This window comes from Oryzias melastigma, linkage group LG4 (genome assembly GCF_002922805.2).
Source record: "Oryzias melastigma strain HK-1 linkage group LG4, ASM292280v2, whole genome shotgun sequence".
Taxonomy (NCBI): Eukaryota; Metazoa; Chordata; class Actinopteri; order Beloniformes; family Adrianichthyidae; genus Oryzias; species Oryzias melastigma.
The window spans coordinates 11,946,389-11,970,173 of NC_050515.1; the positions used below are offsets into that span (position 1 = coordinate 11,946,389).

The following is a 23,785-nucleotide window of genomic DNA, read 5'->3' on the forward strand; positions in this document are numbered from 1 at the left end:
TCTAGACGACGGGTGTCAAACTCAAATTGAGCAGAGGGGCCAAAACCCAAAGCAAAGGACAAACATTTATTGAACATAAAAGTGTTACAACTTTTAAAACGTAACCTTTTTAACAAAAATGTGAATAAAAACAGACAGTAAACCTTAAATAACTTTCAATATTTTGCTCTCCATAAGATATATATGTTACTTTATGAGCATTTTCTTGTACACTTTTAATCTATTTCTATCTGAGTCTCTAAATGCTTTTATTCTGTCATTGTACAGCACTATGGGTCTGTATGGGCAATTCAAAGTTTATTATTATTATTATATGTAATATTTGCATCAAACCAGCTCCAAAAATTACCTTAATTTAGCATATTCTTGAAAGCAAAAAAAGGCGATTTATTTTAAAAGCTGGAAATAAATTTAACTGTTTTCATTTTGCTTTGAAGTTAAATCATCAATAAAAAAGTCTGTTTTTTAATCAGCGTAATAAAAAATTTAAAAATACATTAAAAAAAAAAGAATAAAGAAATTATTTTAATGGAAGTTTCTTCCTGGTAAAAATATGATTCACACATAGAAAAAGTCAACTTTTTAAAATTTTATTTTATTTTTTGTGCAATAAGTGGACTTTTAATTGCACTTTTTTGTTATTGCATTTAACTTTTATGTTATTATGGTCAACTTTTATGTTATTTAAAACTTTTATGTTTAATCTCTTTTTTCTTTCTGAACACGCAACTGCAAAGACTCCCTGGAATTTCGTTTGTTAATTTAAACATGTCACAATAACAATAAATTCTATTCTGATTTCCAATCGTCTCCACTTTGAGTACACAGATTTCAATCCAATACTTTTTCATTGTTTATTTGGATTTTGAAATGACACAAAACAAGTAAACAGTGGAAAAATGAAATCTTTTTTATGACTTTTTCCATTAAGATTGAGTGGCATCTAACAGTAAAAGCTTCAAGGCAATCTAACAGCAGAAAATATTTCCAGGATGAATTAATTCTTCAAGAGAAAACCTGTGGAGGCGACGCCAGCATGTGTCATCTGTTTTGCATACAACTGTCGTGTTTGGGCAGTGATGTCTCAACCTGCTTGTCTCGTTTATTTTCTTTCATTTTCCTATAAACTGCCACACTATGAAGCTGAATTATTCTTTTACCACGTTTTTTTTTTCTGCACCACTGCAGTTGAGGTTTTGAGCCACAAGATGTCATCCCTTGGCAACAGAAAAACAGACTACTGCTGATTTGTTCAAACAAGAAGAGCAAATCAGAAAAACAATCAATTGGATATTAAAAATATTTTAAAAAATAGTAGAAATCATTTCAAAACAGGAAAAAAGAATTCAGTTTGTTGACTGACCTTTAGGAAAATTGTACTTTTTCTGAGAACTGCATTCTTTAATAACTCCTTTTTTTTCTCTTTATAATAGCTGAGTATTATATGTGACTCACATATCTTAAGAACTTGTCCCTCCTGTGCTTTAATTATGTGGGTTTGACTGTTTTTTATTTCTCCAAATTCAGCTTTTCTTATAAAAACCAGGAACTTTAAATGCATTTGTCCATGTTAGTCTTTTTTAACTTTATCGTCTGAAACTTTGCAACTCAAGACTTTTCTGTAAAAGCCAGAAGTGCAACTGCACAATTAAACAGTGCGTTGTCACTTCTGAATTTGCTCGACCTTTGCCTACATTCTGTCTTGTGAGCAGTTTTCCCGCTCAATCTTATCTCCCAGACTTGACCTTTCTGCTGATGACTGTAAATAAGTCCTAACAGGCCGATCGAGGTGTGGCAGCTCAAATTTCTTGTCTGTTGTCACGTCCTGCCACCATTTGAATGTATAAGCCGTACCCCACTCTCATTGTTAAGCTTTTGTCATTTTACCATTATTCAGTCTGCTCTCTTATTAGATTTAACTGCACCTTTATTAGATCACAAATTGGTGCGTAATGCGGTTACATTTCCCCATCCATAAATCTATCAAATGACTGCTTTTTTTTAACTTAAAGAACGCTTCTGCAGCCTGCGATGGCTGTCTGTGTGGGAAAGTAGGTGTGGGCTTTCAAGTTGCTGAGCAGGTTTTTCTGTAAGCAATTCGTGTGTTGACTTGTGAGCATGCAACTGGGTTACTGGGAGTGGAGGTAAGTGGCTAACCAGGTGTTGACTCACTCTGTGAGAAGGGGTCATCGCTGAGGAAACAGACGGCAAAAACAACACGGCTTAAGTGCAGTTACTCATAAGCCTGTCAAAACCTGTGGAGTTGTACATTTGAACTTTAAATGCAGAAAAAATACATTTATCCATCATTTTATTTTTGTTCACTTTGAAAGAGGTTAACTCAGTTTGAGCGATCTGGTTGTATATTGCATTATTTTCATGACCAGCAGTCGAACTAGTTAGCACTTCTCCCCGTTTCAGTTAAGATAAAGGGAGCACCTCAATTGATTTTTCTATTCAAACTCTAAAAAAATTAGTTATTTTAGTATAATTTAAGATTTTAGAATGAAAAGAACCGAATTGGATTGATTAAACTCACAAAAGTTGACGCAAAAACTGAACATTTGCGGTTGCTGGTGCGATTAGCTCATTTTGGACAATCCAATTTGATCCGGTTCATTGACCTAAAAGACATCCTTAGCCAAAAATTCTATCAGTGTGACTCAGAGATGAATACCTGGTACTGAAAAGTGCAGGTGAAGTTTTCCAGATTCCTTGTATTTCTTGCAAGACAATCAAGTGTAAATTAAAAATGTGTACAAACAAGAATTAATGACAAATCCATTCACATTTTAGTTTCATAAAGTTCAGTTATTTCACTTTGGAACAATTTTATAATGGAACTGGTTGATTCGATTAACAGCTTGCCTCAGACAGATTGATCTGATTGGATCATACAAATTTAAATTGATTGATCAATTAGGTCAGTTACGGATCTGTGCTGTCCTTTGGGACATCACAGTGGGAGTAACTGTCAGCCGGGGGCTCAGCATCTGTGTTTTTAAAACAATATCATCTCTGTATTATTACGTCAAAGCCTATGATGTAGCTGTAACTGTCATTTTCAGAAAAATAATATATATATTTACCAGTCCAACCTTTATTTGAATAAAATTTGCCTTTGCAGAAAAAAACGAAACATCCATTGTCTATTTCCGTTTCGAGCTTCAACACAACTGCTTCAAGGCAAAGGCAGGACTCACTCTGGACAGCGTGCCGGTTCACACACAGACAGATAACCACACAATCTTTCACAAGAGACAATTCTGAGTCAACTTTCAACCTATGATGCATGGTAAGAAAACCCATGCAGGCACAGGGATAACGTGTAAACTTCACTCGTTTAGAAACCCAGCTGGGATTTGAACCATGGCCTTTTTTTTTACTATGGTATCTTTCCCTCTCTCATGATTCGATACGCATCTCGATACATGGTCCACGAATCGATACCTAAGGGATTCTAATAACTTTTTAGCGATACGATACAGTCCGATTCTTTTACCAAAAACGCTAAAACCTAGATGTTTCTTACTCATTTAAAGGTATGAATAAAAATGCATGGCATTTGACAGAGAAATTTATCCAGGTATTGACTTGGAAGAAGCAAGCTTATGATTGGACGTCTTTTTGATCGCTTTGTAGGTACGTAAAAAGACAAAAAAAACAGAAAGAGAAACTGCAGTTTACCATAAATTGATTGTTTATTTCTTACTTGATTTTACACCTTCTAACCAACATAATCTTCATATCTGTGGTTTTCAAACGAAACTGCAGTTGCTCAAACAATGTTCGATTCGTATCTAATTTTTTACATCCCTAGTTTTTACTGTAATGCAACATTGCTATTACTGCCACAAAAACACCCTCTTACAGGATTTTTTCTCCTTTATTTTTCAGGTCCTGGAAGGTTTTCTACAATAAATCTGAAGTGTTTTAACACAATTGCCCTAAAATTAAATGTTATTACTTTAAATGAAAAAGATAAAGTTTTTAAACTGACATTTTTATTCTAAATTATTATTAGGGCAGACATATCTTGCAGAAAGCCTTTTTTTTTAAAGCCATGACTTAAATTTGTACAAATTTTTATTTAGTCCCCCAAAAAGATGCAGAAAATCATTTGTTTTTTATTGGATCACTGCTAATCCCATGCTCTTTAAGCCTGACTAAGTTGATGTCACCTTTGGACAAGATCAACCTAAAGCACAGGTGTCTATTTTTATGTTTATGAGACATTTTGAATTGTTGAGTGTGAGCGTTGCTACAGAAGAACTGAAGGTGCCTTGCCTTCTTTTCTGTGCACAGAAAAGTTTTCAATGGCATTTGTAGGCGTGCGTTTGCATTGTAGTGCCTAACAAAGGGTCTCTGCTGCAATCCTTTGCTTGTGCGGTTTTCTGTCATTCAATGTTTGATGAATGACAACTGTTGTGTTGTGCCTTGCGGGGAATGTGAGTTCACAAGTTTCCAGTTAGCAAAATTTCTGCAGAAAATTCAACACCTATTTAAATATACGTTTTCTGTCTTTTGTGTGTTGTCATTTTGGATTTTCATTGAGTCTCTGTCTACCCTCTCTACAATGTCAGCTTTTTGACCCATAGTTATCATTGCAACAGTCAAAGAATGAATCTCACGAAAATCAAAAATTCCAAATTAATTTGAAAAACATAATTTTTTATGTTTATTGAGTCTAAAATCAAATGTATTTTTATGCACGATCATTACTTTGACTTAGACTTTGATTGTTTATTGATTTGAAAAATGTTTGGTGAAACTGACTGAATTAAAACAAGGAGAACAGCACCCCCTACTGAATCAACAGCAACTTTTGGTTCTGGATTTCATTTCCTGAAAGAGAAATTGAGATTAGTGACCTTTATGACACCACAGACAATCATAAGACATTCCATGTGTCAAAGTTATTCATTTTTATTTGTAAGCTGTAGTGATTTTGCGACATTATTCTTTGGAGTCAAGGAAAAGCTGAGTCAAACCTCAGGTTAACTCTAAAAAAAGTTGTATGAGCCTGTATTAGATCTTCCATATGAATCCTCCAATACTTTGTGATAAAATGTAGTTTAAAAATGTTAGAAAAAGCGCCATGTTAGGAGTTTTAAAGGGTCTGAATTGTGAATCAGGAGTGTTCCTTTGAGCAGAACAGAGAGGCTTTATATCCAGTCAACCACTGAACACATCCTGCAGAACATCTAAATGCCAGGAAACTTAAGAAATCTAAGCTCTTCTGGTTGCTGTAAAATCCCAGATATTTTTACTATAATTTGTTTTTTCACTCTATATGTTCAACAGGCTTTGGTTATATTTTAAGGCTATTCAACAGAAATTTAAAAAGGCTGATTGAGATAATCCTTGGAGGGAATGTCACATGTGGAACCAGAGAAGATCAAAAGAGAAGAAAAAAAACAGGAAGTGTTTCCACCATTTTTTAAAAAAAAGTTCCTTTCCTTACTTTTTTTTTAATTTTCAACTCAAAATGTTATGTTTACTCTGATTTATTATATTTCTGAGCAACCAAATAACAAGGATCAAAGTAACCAACACATTTCTCAAACAGCTTCGCTTCTTTTCACGTGTCATGCCCTGCACGTTAAGGCTTATGGCCGCATCATCGCTATTCAAATCCCGACCAACTCTCTACCCACGGAGCCCCGGAGGTTTATGTAAAAAGCTGTTGCGTGTGTGCGGCTATCATGTGTCGTGCGCATTTGCATGGGCACACTGCACGAGTCTGTTCGTATAAGAAAATGTGTGTGCTTTTTTTTTCCAGGGTTAATTTGCATGAGTGTCTGTGACGTCTTTATAGTGACAAAGGTCCATTCCAAGAACGGGTGGCGACTCAATGACTTCCTCACTGTGTCTCCAGTTGTTTCTCACACACTTAGAGCACTGGATCCTCAGATCTGCTTCTTTACAGCTCCACTGCTGACCCCCCCTCCATCGGGAGGACAGAGGTCACCACAGGCATGAAAGCTGCTGTCACATCTGCAAGGTGCTGAGGACAAAGCACATGTTAGGAACTACGATGCCACTTTCTCTGCTCTTCATTAACACTATTGGGCTATCAGGGGAGCCCTTGAAAGGACACTTATCACATTTCTCCATGAAAACACTTCTGTCCTTGACAGATATTGATTTTCTTTGTCCAGAAACTGGTGTATGGAAAATATCAAGATAGTTTAAACTAGTGAAATGCAGTAAATAGTTGCTTGTGCGTACTTCCATTAAAGTGAATCAAATCCTTGCAGCATCAGGCACTAAAATAAAACCAAATCAAATTCAGAAAATACAACCACGTGATTTGAATATCTATTTTAGATCATGAAAAATGTAGTAAAATGAAATTATATTTTTGCATGACTCATTTTAGGTAAACCAAAAGATATTTTTGTTGTTGGTGTCACTTTAAAGCACATGTGTTAAAGTCAAGGCCCAGGCGCCGGGTAATTAATTATATCCAGCCCACCAGACCATTTAATATTGCTTAATATTATTATTTAGTTATCTTGCGCTTATTTCTAACTTGTATTATTTCGACAGTATATATTTTTATGGAGAGAATACTTTTTAATGATATTTAAGGTTTAAGTAGACTTAATCTGGAATAATATTCCTGCCTTTTCATTATTCATAATTGTGTTTAAAAGTTATGGTTTTAAAAATTGACATTCTGGTAGTTTTTTGGACTATTTGGCATGTTACTAAGATTTTTTTAGGTTTTTTTTTTTGCTAATATTTCATCTACATGCTAGCTGTTTTGGCTAATTTAGGCTTTTTTGTTTTGTTTTTTGAGACATTTTGAAGTTCAGGTAATTTTTTCAGCTACATGTTAGCTGTTTTGGCTAACCTATGTTTTTTTTTCTTTTAGTTTTTTTGGGGGTTATTTTGAAGTTTTGCTATTTTTTCAGCTACATGCTGGCTGTTTTGGGTAATTTAAGTTTTATATTTTTTAGTTTTTCAGTTTAGTTTGGCATTTAGCTAATATTTTAGCTGACTATCAACTTCAGTGGTTTCAGCTATCAGCTTCAGCATTTTTAGGTATCAATTTCAGCATCTTCAGCTATCAGCACTAGGATCTTCAGCAGCCAAATTCAGCTTACTGCATTCACACTAGCATTATTGTAGGTAATGCTACATATTGAGTTCATAGATATGTTAGAAAGTTACGGTTTTTCTAAGTCTTTAAGTCTTTAAAAAAATTGTTTTAAAGTGTAATAAATGTTTATCCTGTTTGGCCAGCGACCTAAGGTGTGTTTTGGATTTTGGCGTTTTGTGTGATTGAGTTTGACACCCCTGCTTTAAAGCAAATCTTCTCTTCTTGTCTCACATTTGTTTTGCATAACAATAAAATAATCACATGGAAAAAAACAGTTTTGTCCAGCTGTGGCTTTAAAAAATACCTTAAATGGTTTTGTATATCCATCTCATTGAGTCAGAAATTGAGGAGTTTTAATAAAAGTTAATGTTGTATATTCCTCCTTTTTAAGCCTTTAACACCTGAGACGTCGCCAGTGACGCTTAAGCACAAAATCTTTAACATACTAGCTTTTCAACCATCAACATGAACATAATATCACGCCACTTTTCTCCTTCAGAATCTACTGGAATTACATTGATTGTGTTAACAATTAAGTAATCACAGTAATTTAAAGAACATAAACACTGGAGCTCCGGTGTTAAAGGGTTAAAGCAGATTGAGATCACAACGACATTTCTTTCTATTGTTTTTATTAAGCTTTTTTTCTTATGAGTCACTATTTCCATTATGTTTTATTTTCTATTGATGTTTCCTTAAATTCTTTATGGACTGCTCTTATGTTGTAAAATCTAAACTGAATTGAGTTCCAAACAATGGGAATCACAATGTACACGCACTAAATAATACAAAAGATCATATTTAAATTGTTGCTAAGATGGGAAATTAGAATTGAGAAAAAATTAAAATTGTGTTGTACTATTACTATCGAAATTGTAGAAAACCAATTCTAATGAAAATTGTGTTGTTTAAATATGTTCTTGTCGCATTGTACTCGTGATGGAGGACATTTATGAAAGAATTTAAGATTAAAACAGTGTTTCTAAGTGTTTTTCAAATTGTATTGTATTGGATCAAGAGCAGATGAAAACACGCAGTTTAAAAAAAGCTTGAATTTGTGATGCAATAACTACCATGGGTGGGCCAAAGACTCCCTTCTACAAATCTGATGCATCCAGTTGCAGACAAGTAGGCTGTCGAAACTGTACAGCTCTGATTTCGCTCACCATTCTTTTTTGGTACACAAATGTTTGCTTGGGCTTGTGAGATGCTATAAGCTAGAGCAGGGCGGATCAATCCAAAATATCAATCTCCAGTTGGTATTGGATTGAAACTGACATTTTCACTCTTATTTCGATTCAAGAAGTTTTTATTTTAATAAACAACAATTTTCAATTTAATTTAAAATATTGTCCTGATTCTGTTATATTTATTAAGTAGTTTAAAAAGGGAAATGTACAAAAAACCATTCAAGGCCATTAAAAACAACTGAGATTTTGAGGTTCATGGCCCATCAACCGCAATTAAGAGAAATATAGATTTTGGCATTGATATCAGCGATATTGATAGGACCAACACCCAAATGCTGTGTATCGCCCAGCAATAAGATAGCAGGAGAGAGTGTAAACAGAAGGCTGATGGGAAATTAGCTGATGGGAAATTAGCTGAGGCTAATGTCCGTGCCTACAGCCCCGCCCACAACCCAGAAAGAAATTACAAACAAACTTAAAAGTTAAGAAGCTATTTTATGTATTATTACCTGATTGCTTGAAATAAACCATTTCATTCATTCATAATTACACAGGTTTTTTTTATTTTGGCTAAAATACGCATAATTATAATCAAAAGACCACAATGTTACAATTAAAATATATATATATAGTTGGAGTGGAACTTGAGGGCAGGACGTTTTTAAACAAATTTGGTTTATCCTTCTACGCTTTCATGTAAACTGTGGTGTAACTTTAAATGACTATTTCAGGTACTTAAGAGTTCAATATGAAAATATCATAGACTGTAAAAACAGTTATTTTATATACAGTCTATGGAAAATATGCACATTAAATGCCTTTTTTCTCCATTTTGTCTTACAAGGAGTTGTTTTGTAAAGACATGTTTGTTTGTAAATATTTAGAAAGCATAACATTTCTATCACATTTTTCATTCGTTTATCAATTTTCTTAACCTGTTTTACCCCATATGGGGTCAAAGGATTGTTGGACTCTAACACGGCTACTGTTGGGCAAAAGGTGGGGCTCACTTTAGACAGGTTGCCAATCTGTTGTAGGACCACATTCTTTCTGATCCGTATAAACTCTCCTTCTTCGGCGTTTAAAGGTTATAGGAGACAAGGAACATATAAGGAACTGTAAAAATTTCCTCATTTTCAGTGCGTCACTCATTCACACCCTCATTTCTGCCAAAACAAAATGCCCTATTTTGTCTCACAAGAGCAAAACACACCACAAACTGCAGCCATCCAAGGACGGAGCAGGCCATAGATATTCAGTTGACAGCCTCATAACGTTATCATGGTGGATGAATAACTTTTTCTGAGCTCATTCCTTGCAAGCGGAGAGGGAAAGAATTCCATTGAAGTTTACGGATAAACATGAAAGCGATCATCTGCCTGAAGGCATTAATTCTGAATTAACAAAAATGTCACAGAACAAAACCACCTTCACTTTACTTTTCATTTCAGTAGATACATCTCTAATGTAAAATTTTACATGTGTTTCCAGCTCTATGTGGCTACATAGCAGGAGATATTTGTGTTATTCAGAAGTTTGGTTAATTTTTAATGGCATATTGAGTACAGAGCGAGAAGTATGTGATCACTGACATTTGTTGTGTGTGAATAATGGTTTAAAAATAATGGTTTTTATTACTGTACCCAACAAATCCTCACTACAACACAGTAAAACATACTCCAGCTCTATAATGCACAGAGTTTCTATTTTATGGCTTAAAAGTAGCGAATGTTGCTTAGCTGAACACAAAATATAGATATAAATAAAGTTTTAAAGGTTTAAAACTTGTTAATAATGGAGAAAAAGGTCGTCTAACTTATTGCCTTTGAGATCAGCTGTTGTATTCCTCCGCCGTTCAGTATATGCTGCAGTCATGGAGAAAGGCGAATTATGACCTAGGCGGAGTGATTTAGAGAGGACTACACCCAAGCGCCTGTCTGATTGTAGCGGCTTCTTTTCGTTGCCTAGACTAGAAGAAAGCCGGGACGTGAACGAGTTGGGCAGGGTCTTGATTGCTGGAGGCCCATTAACAGCCGGAAAGTCACTCTCTTCGCAGTTTCTTTTTGCCGTTCAAGGGGCGATTCGGATTCTTCTAGCGTCCATTTTAATCTTGTAGTAGCAATTTCACAAACATGTCCTGGACTAGCTACGTGGAAAACCTGATGGCTGATGGCAGCTGCCAGGACGCGGCCATTGTTGGGTATACGGACTCAAAATACGTCTGGGCTTCGCATCCTGGTGGCACGTTTGCCAACATTACGGTTAGTGTGCCTTTCGATTAACTGTGTGTCAAATGATGTCCCGGGAAACGTTCGTTCATCATGCCTGCACCGCACGCTTTTCTGCACAGCCAGGCCTTCTTCCGTGGCTGCAGTTCACATGGTAGCCGGTGGTCTCGCATACATGTAGTCGGTCGGTATGCTTTTTTCGCTCTTAGTTGTCCGTCTGCCTCAACACGTCCTGGCTGCCTTCGTTAATGAAAAAAGTCTTAATAAATAGAAGTTAGCCGGGGCTAGTGTTGAAGTGACTAGCTCAGCTAAGTTAGCAGGCGATGTCTCGCTTGTGGTACCGGTCAGGGACCACGCGCGATTTGAAGACATTTTACCCAGTGCCATAAAATATCTACGATGCGTTTATTATTCAAAAACTATATATTTTTAACACTGAGTAAAACCACAGGGTCACGAGGACTCATTTTGGCTGTAACTAAGCGGGGCCGGCCATTCCCGTTGGCAAGCTAATGCTAAACGCGCGAAGCTAACGGTCTTCGCATGCGCGCTTGACGTGCTTGCTTTCCGTTGGTCATTTTTTCTTACTCGCCTTCTGTAATCACGCTACCGCCCATTTTGCTCCAAGGTGGCGGGTAACACTCCCAGTTTCTTATTTGCTCCCTTTTCCAATGAAACCTAATCGCGTGCTGCCGTCCTCACCGCAGCACAGTCGTCATTGTCAAATGTTTTATTAGTGAATAATAATAATAATAATAATAAAGCCCTCGAATCGTCTGGGTGGTATAAAGGTTTTGTTTCGCCTTTAATCTGTAGTGTGGAATTTTCTCGATACTTGTATTTTGTCTGATTTTTCGCCGCAAAAAAATCTCCGCAATTTTTTCACACATGTAATTTGTCGAAACGGAACACGCGCAGTTGCAAAACTCAGGTTTGATTGTATTTACGCTTCGATTTGAAGATTTCCGATGTGCTAGCTTTCAAGTCTAGAAAACCACGTTTTTACTGAAGGCTGAGACTTTTTTTGGGGGGCGGGGGGGTCTACTAGTACTCGCAAACATTTTAATTCAGTAAAGGGAAATAATGTGTTCTTCAACCTGTGAGGCGTTCAGGGTTTTCAGTCCAACACCATCCAGTGACTATTTTATACGTTTTTGACCGCACGCGACATTTTTAGAATGACATTTTCCCGAACTGTTGACTTGTAGTTATATTAGGCTATTTTTAATATATATATATATATATGTATATGTATATGTATGTAAGGAAGTTGACAAAATAATAAAAACGTCGATTAGTTTTGCTTGGGTGAAGAAACGAAGCATTGGAAGGATGTCACGGCTAACATGAAGCTAGCTGTCATGCTAACGTTTTATCATGATTTGGAGTTCTCCGTTTTTCCTGAATGCTTTTATGTGTACGATGACTGTGCATTTCTGAAGCGAAGGGGCACCGCCTTTGCCTCGAGTGGTTTAGAGAAAATTCCATGATAAACGCTAAGTTCCATTTAAAAACAAACGATGCTTAGATCGCTTGAGTAATTTGGCGTCTCATTAAAATAAATCCCATACGTTTTTCTCATTTTGGATTGAACTATTCAAAGCTTTATAGTTTTACCCAACATGTCAATGGTCGTGATTTATTTTTGTACAATAACCAGATTGTTGTATATGAAGGTTTCTCTTATTATTCCTGTTTTTGTCATAAATGAAATCTGATCACTTTGGTTTACGAAAGTAGAATGAAGTGCATTTCAATAATGATTTAGGGACATTTTTTTCTAATTTAAATCTTATATTTTATTTATTATAACCATGCACCCTAATTTGTTAAAATAAGCTAATATTTCGATTTTCCTCCCTTTTTCTGCTGCTCTCTATAGCCTGTGGAAATCGAGGTGTTAATAGGACAGGACCGGTCAACATTTTTCACAAATGGGCTGACCTTAGGCGGTAAGAAGTGCTCAGTAATCAGAGACAGCCTCTGCATTGATGGTGAGTGGACAATGGACATCAGGACAAAGAGTCAAGGAGGGGAGCCAACATACAATGTTTCCATAGGCCAAGCAAAACAAGGTGAGATACACTGGTTGTGCAAATGTTTGCATTTTAAATGCTAGTTTTTGTTTCCATGTAGTGCTATTTATCAATTTTCTTTTTATTGTTGTATTCTTAAGTGTATGTGTTAAAGCTGTCAAAAGCACCTTTCCTCAATATATCATTGATTTATCATAATGGAAGTTCTTTCTTTTTTCTCTTTAACATCAGTAGACAAGTTGAACAAAATTGAATTTGTAGTTGCTTTTAAAATATTCCACTGCAGTAAATACATATATATTGTATTAAAAATAGTGACAAATTGCTTAAAACTGAAGATGCAGGATTCTGAACCAGTATGGTAAAGTTTTTTGTGAAATAATCGATTTTACCGAAACTCAAAATTTTAGTGCTTTCAGCTGAAATATATATTAAGATGGTAGTGCATGCAATTTTATATAGTCTTTTATGTTTATAAACCCATAATATCTTGATAAAAAAAAATCTTATTTCCTTTTTGTAAAATCTAATGACTTTTCTCTTTTAGGAAAACAATATTGGTAGAATCTGAAGTATAAAACAATTTCCTCAAATTTTACTGAAATGATGCATTACAAAAAATCAAAGGCAACATTTAACTGTGTGAGTGAGGCTCCACGCCCTGTCCTTACTCACACTTCCCAATGAACCTAGCCTCTTGGTGATGGTGCTGGGGAAAACCAGATTTCTATTTTTCACTCATGGGCCACACGTTTCTGCATGTCTGTCTCTTTCCTGTTTAATATCACTGTGTGTCTCATGAGTTTCTTACCCTGCACTTGTTCTTTGACTCTCCTTTGTATTGAGGATGGGTACCTGCAGCAGGACAAGCATGGTTAATGCTTCAATTGTGATCTATGGATTTCATTTTCTGGTCTTTAGCTGCTAAGGTGATGCATTTGGCAGATAGAAGCGTTTTAACAGAATAAGGGTTGTGTTGGTAACAGACAGGAATTTATTTTATAAATGTTAAACTGTAGAGATTAAAAAAAAAAAAACAGCAGAGACTGATAAAGTGGCATAAAACATTGATAATCTGTAGTTTTAGTTTAAATTGTCTTAATAGAATAATAGACATGAGTTTTTTCTGTGAACAGAAACATTGATTGTATGTATTGAGGTACACTTAAAGTACAATAGAGAAATTATACATTTTATGCAGTGTCTAAAGTTTGAATAAACTTAATGTTATGTGATTAAAATCAATGAAAAGGGGAGTTCTAAATGTATGGCATTTTATGTTGAATTGGCTCAAAACTTTTGTCTGTCTGCTTGTCTTAATCAACACTAGTGTTCACTTAACAGCTTTGCATGCTCTGTATGTGATACTTCCCTGTCTACTTGCTGTGTAAATTGCAGTGGGCCATGTCTTGTGTCACCAGCAGCAGGGACGAGAAAATGAAGGCTTGCATCTTTTAATCCAAGACAGCAGTCTATTATTTTTTTAATTCTCCTTTGTCGCTTTGTTTCTTTTTGTGTTGGCTGCCTCTTCTTGTTGCTCTTCCCTTTTCACGTTTGATCTCAGCACCCCCTCTTAATGTCCCTTCTCTCTTGTCTTTCAGTCTTGGTCTTGGTAATGGGCAAAGAAGGGGTCCATGGAGGCGGATTGAATAAGAAGGCATACTTGATGGCAAAATACTTGAGGGATTCAGGTTTTTAATTCAGATGCAGCGTTATGGGATGTAGTAGGAGAGGGGAAATAAAAACTAAGACAATAATTCATGAAATTATTTTGAAAAGGAAAAACCCAACAACAGCAAAAAGTTACTGGCAATGCCCAGATTCTCACTCAACCCGCAAATCTAGAATCCCAGGAGTGTTTCTTACTGCAGTTACAATGCTCCGTCCCAACTATGTAGCCCCATGCTTAGCCATGGTGGAACTGTTTTCTTTACCATCCCTGTCATCATCACATCTGTTCATTTCTTCTTTTTTTTCTTTTTGTGTACTCCAGCATTGGTTCTTGTCATGGGGAAGGAAGGTGTCCATGGAGGAAAGCTCAACAAGATAGCATTTTCGATGGCAAAGTACCTGAGGGACGTTGGATACTAAAGCAGCCAGTACCCAACTACTTAACAGTTCACCCTTGCCACCCTGTTGCATTCACACTACTTCCAGACCTAGTTTGTAGTCCTTTTTTTCCACCCTTCCCTCCTCTTCAACCCTTTCAGTTATTCCTGATTGTTATTATATTCCTTAAATTCTGTTTTTGCCTCAAAACTTTGCGCTTTTGATTTCTGAAAGAAAGAAAACCTTTGGGCACTCTTAAGTTGATCCATAGCAGAAATTAGCATGTCTAAAACAAAAATGATGTCATGAAAATCTTTACCTGTACCAATGAAGACCAGCAAAAAAGACCATTGCAGAACACTTGGTAATGAAGGCTATAGTGTCAAATTGAAGTACATCTTCCTTTTTTTCAATATTTTTCAGCTTTCACTTGATCATCTGACACTCCCTATCTGAGCAGCCAATGCTTTTAGAGTACTTAACACGTCTTCCTACTCTCATCCAGAAGGGAAGACTACATATCTTAGACCAGCGTTTCCCAACCCTGGTCCTCAGGGCACACTGTCCTGCACACTGTTTTCCATGTTGCTCTGCTTATGCACACCTGATTCAGCTCATCATCAGACTCAGCAGAAGCCTGACAATGATGGTCATCAGAGGCAGGTGTGTTTGAGCAGGGTTGGATTAAAAAATGCTGGACAGTGTGCCTTGATGACCAGGGTTGGGAAACACTGTCTTAGACCACTAGCATCCCAAGCCAAATTGTTTCTTCATCCACGACAAACCTCACTGCAACCTTTCATCAAACACTACCCAGCATGCACCTTTTTTTTGTAGAGCTTTTTAAGGGGAGTTGACTTTGATTAACTCGCATCATGGACATGCTGACATCCACGCCCCCTCTTCAGCATCATCAGTACACAAACCCATGGACATTCCACAGTTTCTATCGCTCAGGCACTTACAACTATTGTTTGCCACTTTTTTTTTTTTTTTTAAAGCTGCCATTTTTTTTGATAAATAATCCCTGCACACAACTATGTTGTCCACAAAATAAATACCATTTCCTTTCTTTATAGGACCAAGTGTAGTCACAGTTGTGTGTTTATACAATTGCTCTAGATCAGGACTAATTCCTGCTGAAGGATGTGGTACAAACAAGAATTGAATGGTTAAAACGATCAGCCTACGGGGTAGGTAAAGGGTGAGGGAAGTTGAAAAATGTTGTCTTTATAGTTTAGAAAAATGATTGCATTTGTACAAACCCTCGCTGTGTTGACAACTACATAACTGTGGAATAAATTGCCTTCTACTTTATAGTCAGCTGAGCTTTTTGTCACATGGTCTGTCCATGCTCAGTACTGCTAACTGTAACGTCCAGCTGAAAACTAACCTAAAAGTAGAGCCCACACTCGCTGGATTAGTCCAAACAAAGACACTCATGGTTGTTGAAGTATAATTGCAGAACTTGTGTATCCTGTGCCATATTGTAAAGATCTGTTGTGGGATTACTTTCACCCACTCTTCACTACAAAGTTGATTCATCTGTACTTTTACTTTGTTCTAGCTTCTGCTCCACTGTTTAGGCCTTTGGGACATATGTACTCATTTAAATGACAAAAAGTCCTGTTTCTCTTTTGTTCATTCTCTTTACTCACCATTTTTTTTCTTACATCTGGGATACAGTCTTTAATGCATCTGGTTTCATATGCATCAAGCAAATGCCATAAATTGATTTATCACCTTGTTTACAGACAGATCAAATAAATTTATTCCAACAAGAAACCATTCTACTGTCGGTTCTTAACCTGAGCTCCGTCTATGTACAAAAATGCTTCTGGGGTGGAATTTTAAACAAACGGAATAAAGTATACATTTCTCAAAATATTTGAAGTTTTACATGTCTGTGTTGTTTGAAGAGCTGGGTTGAAAAATAGCATGTTAGCAGTTTTATTATAAATTGCCTGATGTTTTGAGGTAAATGACTAAGCAGTGGGAAGAAAAACACATTTGAGACATCTGGTTCAAATTAGCAAAAAGTTACTTTTATAGAAAGTACTCTGTTAGAATAAAATATACTGACAGTGTAGGTGAAATTAAAATTTAAACCACTATCATAAGAAAACTGAAATATTTAGAAAAACAATCTTGATGCTGAATTAAAATGTGATTTGTCAAAGTAAGGTTTTGATCAGTTTGTGGGCAAATCAATTGTTTTATTGAAGCAAGCTTATAAGCATGGCATTCATGAACAGGACAGACAAAATCATCAGGCCAAATGAGGCTTTTTAATTACAAAAAGAAATATTTCCCAGAAATTCAGTGCACCAAATTGAGTATTGGAAGTTACCTGACCGGTAACTATCAGTTTACCCACATGCAACATGTTAAATTCATAAGTTGTAATTGTTTCAACCTTTATTTAAAAAAAAAAAAGTTTTTTTTTTTCGGTTTTACATGTGAATCAATGTAACAGATGAGCAGTGGCACAAAACGCAGGAGCACAAAAACTCCTTGAAATGTTTCACAAATTGGCATAATATTGCTGTGGCTCTAGATGCTGCTTCAGTCTGATCCAAAGCCAGTGTTGCCTCAGCAGCCTGAACATGAAGGACCACGCACAAAGTAGTAATCATGTAAACACAAAAATGGTTATTTGAAATCCTAAAGATGCAATTACAATACTACTGTATTGTAAGCGGTGATGGGCAGGATGAATGGCTCCAGCAAAAGTCTTCAGGTTGGTGGGGGCTCAGTAACTTTCAAGCATGTCAGTCAAGCTCGAGGCAGATCCTGATCGTGGCTTTCGCAGCATGGCTGCTGCATCTGTACCACCACAGTCTCTAAGGTAACCTCCTCGCTGTCGCTGCTGTCCAGCTCCTCGTCCTCGTACTCGGAGGAGTCCTGCTCCGTGTGCGACGCGCTCGACATGGTCCCGAAAGAGTGAGCGCTGGTGGAGGCCAGTGAGCGCAGCAGCGGCGTGCTCTCAGACACCTCCTCATTGTCTTCGGGACTGCTCTCCTCCTCTGAATCGGAGTCGCCCTGTGAAGGGACCACCTTCTGCTTGCACACCGGACACGTCTTCTTAGTTTTGGTCAGCCAGGGGTCCACACACTTGCTGTGATAAGCTACAAGACAAAGAGTCAAGGAGTGGAGACAACAAGTTTTAAACTTAAATCTAGAATCCTTTTTGTTTTACGTTTTCCGAAATGGAAGACTCACCGTGTGAACAAGGCAAGACTCTGAGTTTGTCTCCTTCTTCATATTCATCCAGGCAGATGGCACAGACATCATAGCTGTCTCCTACATCAAAAACATAAAAAGAAATTCACCTGGGGCACGTTTCAAGAAGCAGGTTTAACAAATTCAGAGTTGACAGACTCAGAGTTCATAAACTCAGAGTCAGGTGCGAACGTCGCAAGCCCTGTGCAATGAAGCAAAGACATTATGATTCACAATGGCAACAGGAACAAACGTCAATAGAGCATCATACTTCATGGGGACAAAAATTGATGTGTTCCTACAAGCATATGCTGACTACGAGCACATTTTCCGAAAAAAAAAAGACTAACGGATGCAGCGGCGAAACAGAAAGTTGGCGTGGGAGAAAATAGCTGCCAGAGTTAATGCGTATATCTACATTTTAATCATTTCAATTCAGGATAAGTACTAAATAATGTCAGAAAGGTCATTTTTGTCACTTGTTAAGTAAGGAATGGTTTTTGATCTGTCAATAATTTAACAAGGAATCTCCATATTTGCATGAATGACCATGTTTTTATCTAAATTAAAAGCTCATTTTAATGTCTACTACTCTTCACCAGGCAATTGACTCGTGGCCTCACAATAATCTCCCGACGTAAATGACATTCCCTCCGGATTTATCCAGCCTCCTCGTCTACGGGATTCTCTATGCATGGAAATGCAGTTTTTGTTTCAGCGTGGCAGAAATGTGCAGTATCTAAAAATTTGAATGAGGAAGTCTTATTTGAACTCCCTTTACTTTAAGAATGGGCGGAGACCGCAGGAAACTCTGGCTTTCCTGAAGGACACCTGCTCCAGGTTAGGTTCACAGAGTTAGTTGCCATAGTGACTAACTCTGACTTCGGCTTACCCCGCTTTGTGAAACGGGTTTGGTTTAATTCACTTTCACGGGCTTAAGTTACCAACGTTTCTGAAACCAGAAACTCAGAGTTTTCCTTAACTCAGAGTTCACAAACTCAGAGTTTAAACAAAACCTGCTTCTTGAAACGGGCCCCTGTAACCTTTTACCCTGCATGTTTGGTCACTGAATTACTGAGTTAAAATCTTACAGGCTGATTTTAGAATAGTGACATGAGTTTGGGTTATTCTGCAAACATAAAATGCAGATTTTCCAGCTTGAAAGGCATTCAGATTTTTAAAAGTGTCACCGATCTTGGATAATCTGAAAGATTCTTATTTGGTACATTTGCTGTCGACGTTTGTGCTGATTGTTTTCTATTCATGTGTGATGATGACAGTGAGTTTGCTCCATGAGGTGTGGAAACAATTAGGGACTCCATCTGCTTGACAAGTTGAATTTCCTTCAATTCTTTGTCCAAATATGTCCCTGAACTCACGCGCACAGACCAATCATCGCATTAGAGGCAGCGGAGTGCAAATATTCGCGTTTCCTGGAAAGGTGCAAATTCTTCTTCCGTAGAATGTGGCACCGTAGTCTTTCTAAAATTCCACTGGATTTTTCTCTCTCCTTTGCATCTTTTTCGTGTCGGGTCCTGAAGAGGGAGGAGGCCTGCTCTGAGCTTTAGGAGTATGAACTTTCTGTGTTTGTGCCAAGGCTGCATGTCACCATATAAGGAAGGGGAGTCACATCCATGGTCGCCTAACCCCCTCCTCCTTTTCCAAGCGGCAGCAGCTGGATCTCCAGGAAATCAAGCTCTGCTCTTTCTTCCTGCATCCAGTTTCAGCTCTTTGTACTTCCTCACCTCATTTCACTGAACCCTCCTCCATAGCCGGCGCTCACCAACAGAGGTGGAGAGCGGGAAAAGCATGCATCTACGCAGGCATGCATCCAGAATCCACTCAGGAAATGCTGCACTGTGGCAACAACTGAGCTATTCTAAGATGAGGAGACGGAAAGTATCTGGTGGATTTCTGAGCTATGAGGTGATGATAAAGCAGGCTTTCCTTCCTGCATGTTACGAAACCCTTTTCTGGAAAGGTAATTTAAAAGAATCTGGTACATGGACAGTAAATCATTTACAGACTGCTCCAGCCAGAACAGACATTTCGCCAATCAATATCATCAAGACCACATGCCTTTATGGATATTTTTACATTTACTTGAGTGAAAAAAAAAATGTAGGTGAACTAGAATTCATGACTGGCAACATTTCTAATACTGGGCATCCCTTTCATTCACATTTTGGGGCCAGTGGCACAGTCAAGAGTTTCATTAATCGTCCGGCCTGCCAGCCTTCCCGGCTCTCAGAGGAGCCAGCATGTCCTACTGAACTTCAGATGAGCGATGACAAAAACGCAGCCGAGCCGACGTCAGCAAGAAAGGTTTGTCAGGGGAAGCCAGTCGAAAGACAAAAAAAAAAACTCAAAACAAAACAAAAAAAGGATGTGAACAGTTTCTACCATCTGCACCACAGGGCTGCTTTAATTGAAATAGTCAATGACTAATTTAATAGTTGATACATTTTTTTTACATCTCAAAACTAGGGTGTACGCTTTGAAAAGCCATTGTCTTTGACACATGCACAGTAGTGCTATCAGCTATCAAACTATTCAGCTCCTTCAATGCTAGCTTTTATAACTGTTTTGGGAGTTACTAAGGATTTCAGGGGTATTTGGAGCTTTAGCTAATATTTCTGCAACATGCTAGCTATTTTGACTTATTTAGGCTTATTTTTTTTATTTTTTTAGGGCGAATTTGGAGTTTAGCTAATATTTTAGCTTTAAGCTAACTGTTTTAGCTAAATAAGACATTTTTCCAGTTTTTTAGGTTAATTTAGCATTTATCTAATATTTCAGCTATATGCTAGCTGTTTTGGCTAATTTAAGCTTTTTTCAGTTTTTTGGCTATTTTGAAGTTTAGCTGATATTACAGCTACATGCTAGTTGTTTTGGCTAATTTAGGCTTTTTTTCAGTTTTTTGGCTATTTTGAAGTTTAGCTAATATTTCAGCTACATGCTAGCTCTGTTGGCTAATTTAGAATTGTTTGAGTTTTTCAGGTTAACATGGCACTTCGCTAATATTTTAGCTAGCTATCAGCTTCAGGGTTTTCAGCTATCAGCTTCAGTGTTTTTTAGCTATCAATTTAAGCATCTTCTGCTATCAGCACTAGCATCTTCACCGGCTACATCCAACTTACAGCATTTACACTAGCATTATTGCAGTTAATGCTTTATGGTTTTAAAAATGTTTTAGTATTATTTCTTTCTGTAATTATTACAGAAATTATTATTATTATTTCTTAATTTGGGTATGCGTAGCTTTCTGTAAAACCATACATGTTCACGTTTAGGCTGTTCTGTTAGCCTACAAACTCACCCCGGCCTCACATTACAGAAAAAAACAGTGATGTGGCCCTCATAAGAAAAGTTTGCGGACCAGTGGGTTAAGATGTCGACTAATCGAAAAAATAATCAATGATTAGTCGACCACTGAAACAACCGTTTGTGGCGGCCCTACTGCGCCCCAACAGAAAGGACAAGCCGCTCCTCAGTGCTGACATCTGCACGCTTCACACACTCAGGCCAGACACAAAGTAGCTGCTCCAAGTGCGTGTGCTCTGCTCTCCATCTTGTCTTTGTAAAGCTTTAGTGGATTGAATGAGTCATCACATTCAGGGAGGGGGTCAGAGACTAAAGGATCTTGTGTCCTCAGATGGTTTGTTCTTCCCTTGACTCTGTAAAATTCCCAGTCTGAAGGGTCAAAGGTCACACAGGTGAGGATGACGAGGAGCTCTGTGCCACAACCAGAGCAAGAGTCAAGCTAACAGCAGCTGCTGTTGCGTAATCCTTTACATGGACACAGATCTTATGTTGCAGGCTGACGCTCAGACTGACATTGTGCACTAATTACACGGGTACTGTGGTTTTCATAAAGGCATTGTGCACTACTCTTACAGACAGACGGCGTGTTTGTCTTCCCGTCACGAAAACCTGTGGACTCCATTACCAAACAAGTTTATTTTACAGAAAAGAGACCAAACATTTCACTTCCTTTTGTAATAAATCTGAAACTCGGTGAACAAATGCGGCAGGAAAATGTGTGAAGAGGAAATGAGAAAAAAAAAAGGAGAATGTGGGCAGATGCAGTCATCAGCAGAAAGGCATCCTGCCAGCACAGCAGCAGAGGAGGGACCGGCTGACAGGCCAACAAACATCTTCCTGAAACAACTCCATGATTGCAGTAAACATCACATGATACTGGTCTGAAATGCTCAGCATACCAGCCGCAGAAAAAATCCAAAGCTGTTGATCAGTTTTAACAGCAAATGAAGTGACTTTTTGAAGCTTTAGGAAGAAACAAATATCACCATTTTCCAGAGTACAAGTCGCACCTTTGGGAGAAAAACACAATGCTGCACTTATACTGAATGTGATTCATGCGCCACATTTGCGTCCGCTGCCTTTTTTTTTGTCAAAGTCAATGCTCAACTATTGTCCAAAAATTTGTTTATATAATAAATGCCCTCCATTTCGTGTGGAAGAGGCTACCATCAAGTCTTTGCCTCACCGCTACATAGAAGCTTTGCCTGTATATCATTTACAATGCATAGGAGACACAAATGATGTTGAGATCAAGTTTATTTATTTTTTATTTATTTATTTTTATAATACCGCTGAACAGGCCTTTCTGACGTACATCTGTGGACTAGCTGCACTGCACGTGTGCGGGGTGCATGCCAGACTGCTGTGACGTCACCCAAACGCTAACTTTTAGTGAATCAAATTTTAAAAACATACTTGTTTTATCCATCGCCGTGTTTTAATGACTTATTGCGTTAGTTAATTTGTGTTTATTCGCATAATTATGATTTAATGGAAACAGTGTTATTGCGAAACTGCGTTTTTTTTCTTCTCGAAATTCCTGGATTTTTTTCTGAACAATTTTTCACAATTTTGTTTTAAGAGTATGACTTAGAAAAAAAAATCTCTTCTTGAATATTAAAGCACCTTTCATGTTAATAAAATGGTAAAAGTTCATTTTATTAAATGACTATAATGCTTAGCACTGCTGCTGCATCTCATATACAAGTTGCTTTACCCACTATATCATGCTCCTTTTCTTTTGGTAAATTAAGAAATATTTGTTTTTCAAAGTGAACAGTCAATACTGTCTGATTTCCACCACAAAATATTTTTCAATATAAAAAAAAAAAAAAAAACAGAATGAATGTGCCTTAACCAATAAGGTTTTAAAAGTATTGAGGAAATAAAGTGCCATAAAATGCTACGGTTTCAGTGGAAAACAAAAGTGAAACGCTGAACTACGTTTGCACACAAATAATTAATTAAGTTTAAGTTTAAGTTTATTAAATTTGTATGGCGCCTTAAAATGACCTTGGTCAAACAAGGCGCCGCACATTAAAAGTTCAAGGAACAATAAAATCACAACTAAAAAGTTAAAAACAGATAAAATAGAAATAAATTACATTACATAAAGGACATAAAAACAAAGATAAAAACAATAAACAATAAAACACACCAGCAGAGCAGAGTCTCATACAGTGTCAAATGCCTGGCGGTAAAAATGGGTTTTAAGAAGTTTTTTAAAAATGGACAGTGAGGATGCCTGCCGAATGCTCAGTGGTAAAGCGTTCCACAGCTTCGGTGCACAGATTGAAAATGCTCGTTCCGCCCTGAGCTTCCTCTTAGACCACGGTACCTCCAGGAGAAGCTGATCAGCTGACCTGAGGCTCCGGGTCGGGGTGTAGGGACGGAGAAGCTCAGAGAGGTACGGCGGTGTTGTTTAAAGATTTAAAAACAAATAAAAGAATCTTAAAATGAATTCTAAAATTCACAGGCAGCCAGTGAAGGGTAGCCAGGATGGGGGTGATGTTGTCCCTCTTACGCGCTCCAACCAGAACCCGTGCTGCAGCGTTCTGGACCAGCTGGGGACGTGAGAGGGCCGACTGGCTAACTCCAAAATAAGGAGAGTTACAGTAATCCAGCCGG

The 23,785-nt window shown here is 37.4% G+C and overlaps 2 protein-coding genes across 3 annotated transcripts in view; one reads left to right on the plus strand and one right to left on the minus strand.

The window, feature by feature from the left end:
- Positions 1–10,193: 10,193 nt before the first annotated feature.
- On the plus strand, positions 10,194–16,399 carry pfn2 (profilin 2). 2 transcript variants are annotated; one of them, XM_024278132.2, is made up of 3 exons: positions 10,194–10,559; positions 12,409–12,601; positions 14,556–16,399. In XM_024278132.2, the coding sequence occupies exons 1-3, from the start codon at positions 10,431–10,433 to the stop codon at positions 14,651–14,653; spliced, it is 420 nt and encodes a 139-aa protein (XP_024133900.1). In that variant the 5' UTR covers positions 10,194–10,430; the 3' UTR covers positions 14,654–16,399. The 2 variants fall into 2 exon arrangements, with proteins under 2 accessions (XP_024133900.1, XP_024133901.1); XM_024278133.2 differs by lacking the exon at positions 14,556–16,399 and adding an exon at positions 14,164–14,538 and having other exon boundaries at positions 10,195–10,559.
- rnf13 (ring finger protein 13) overlaps positions 15,593–23,785 on the minus strand; it is a gene marked incomplete at its 5' end in the record, with an annotated part of 43,899 nt that continues 35,706 nt past the window's right edge. The window contains 2 exon segments of the mRNA XM_024278131.1: positions 15,593–17,739; positions 17,834–17,914. Of these exon segments, the coding sequence (XP_024133899.1) occupies positions 17,387–17,739; positions 17,834–17,914 (434 nt within the window). The 3' untranslated portion in view covers positions 15,593–17,386.

Excerpts from the sequence above, each read along its gene's own strand:
- pfn2 (XM_024278132.2), top strand. The coding sequence starts at position 10,431 with ATGTCCTGGACTAGCTACGTGGAAAACCTGATGGCTGATGGCAGCTGC. Across the intron at positions 10,560-12,408 it reads GCACGTTTGCCAACATTACG|CCTGTGGAAATCGAGGTGTT; the intron begins GTTAGTGTGCCT and ends TGCTCTCTATAG. Across the intron at positions 12,602-14,555 it reads CATAGGCCAAGCAAAACAAG|CATTGGTTCTTGTCATGGGG; the intron begins GTGAGATACACT and ends TGTGTACTCCAG.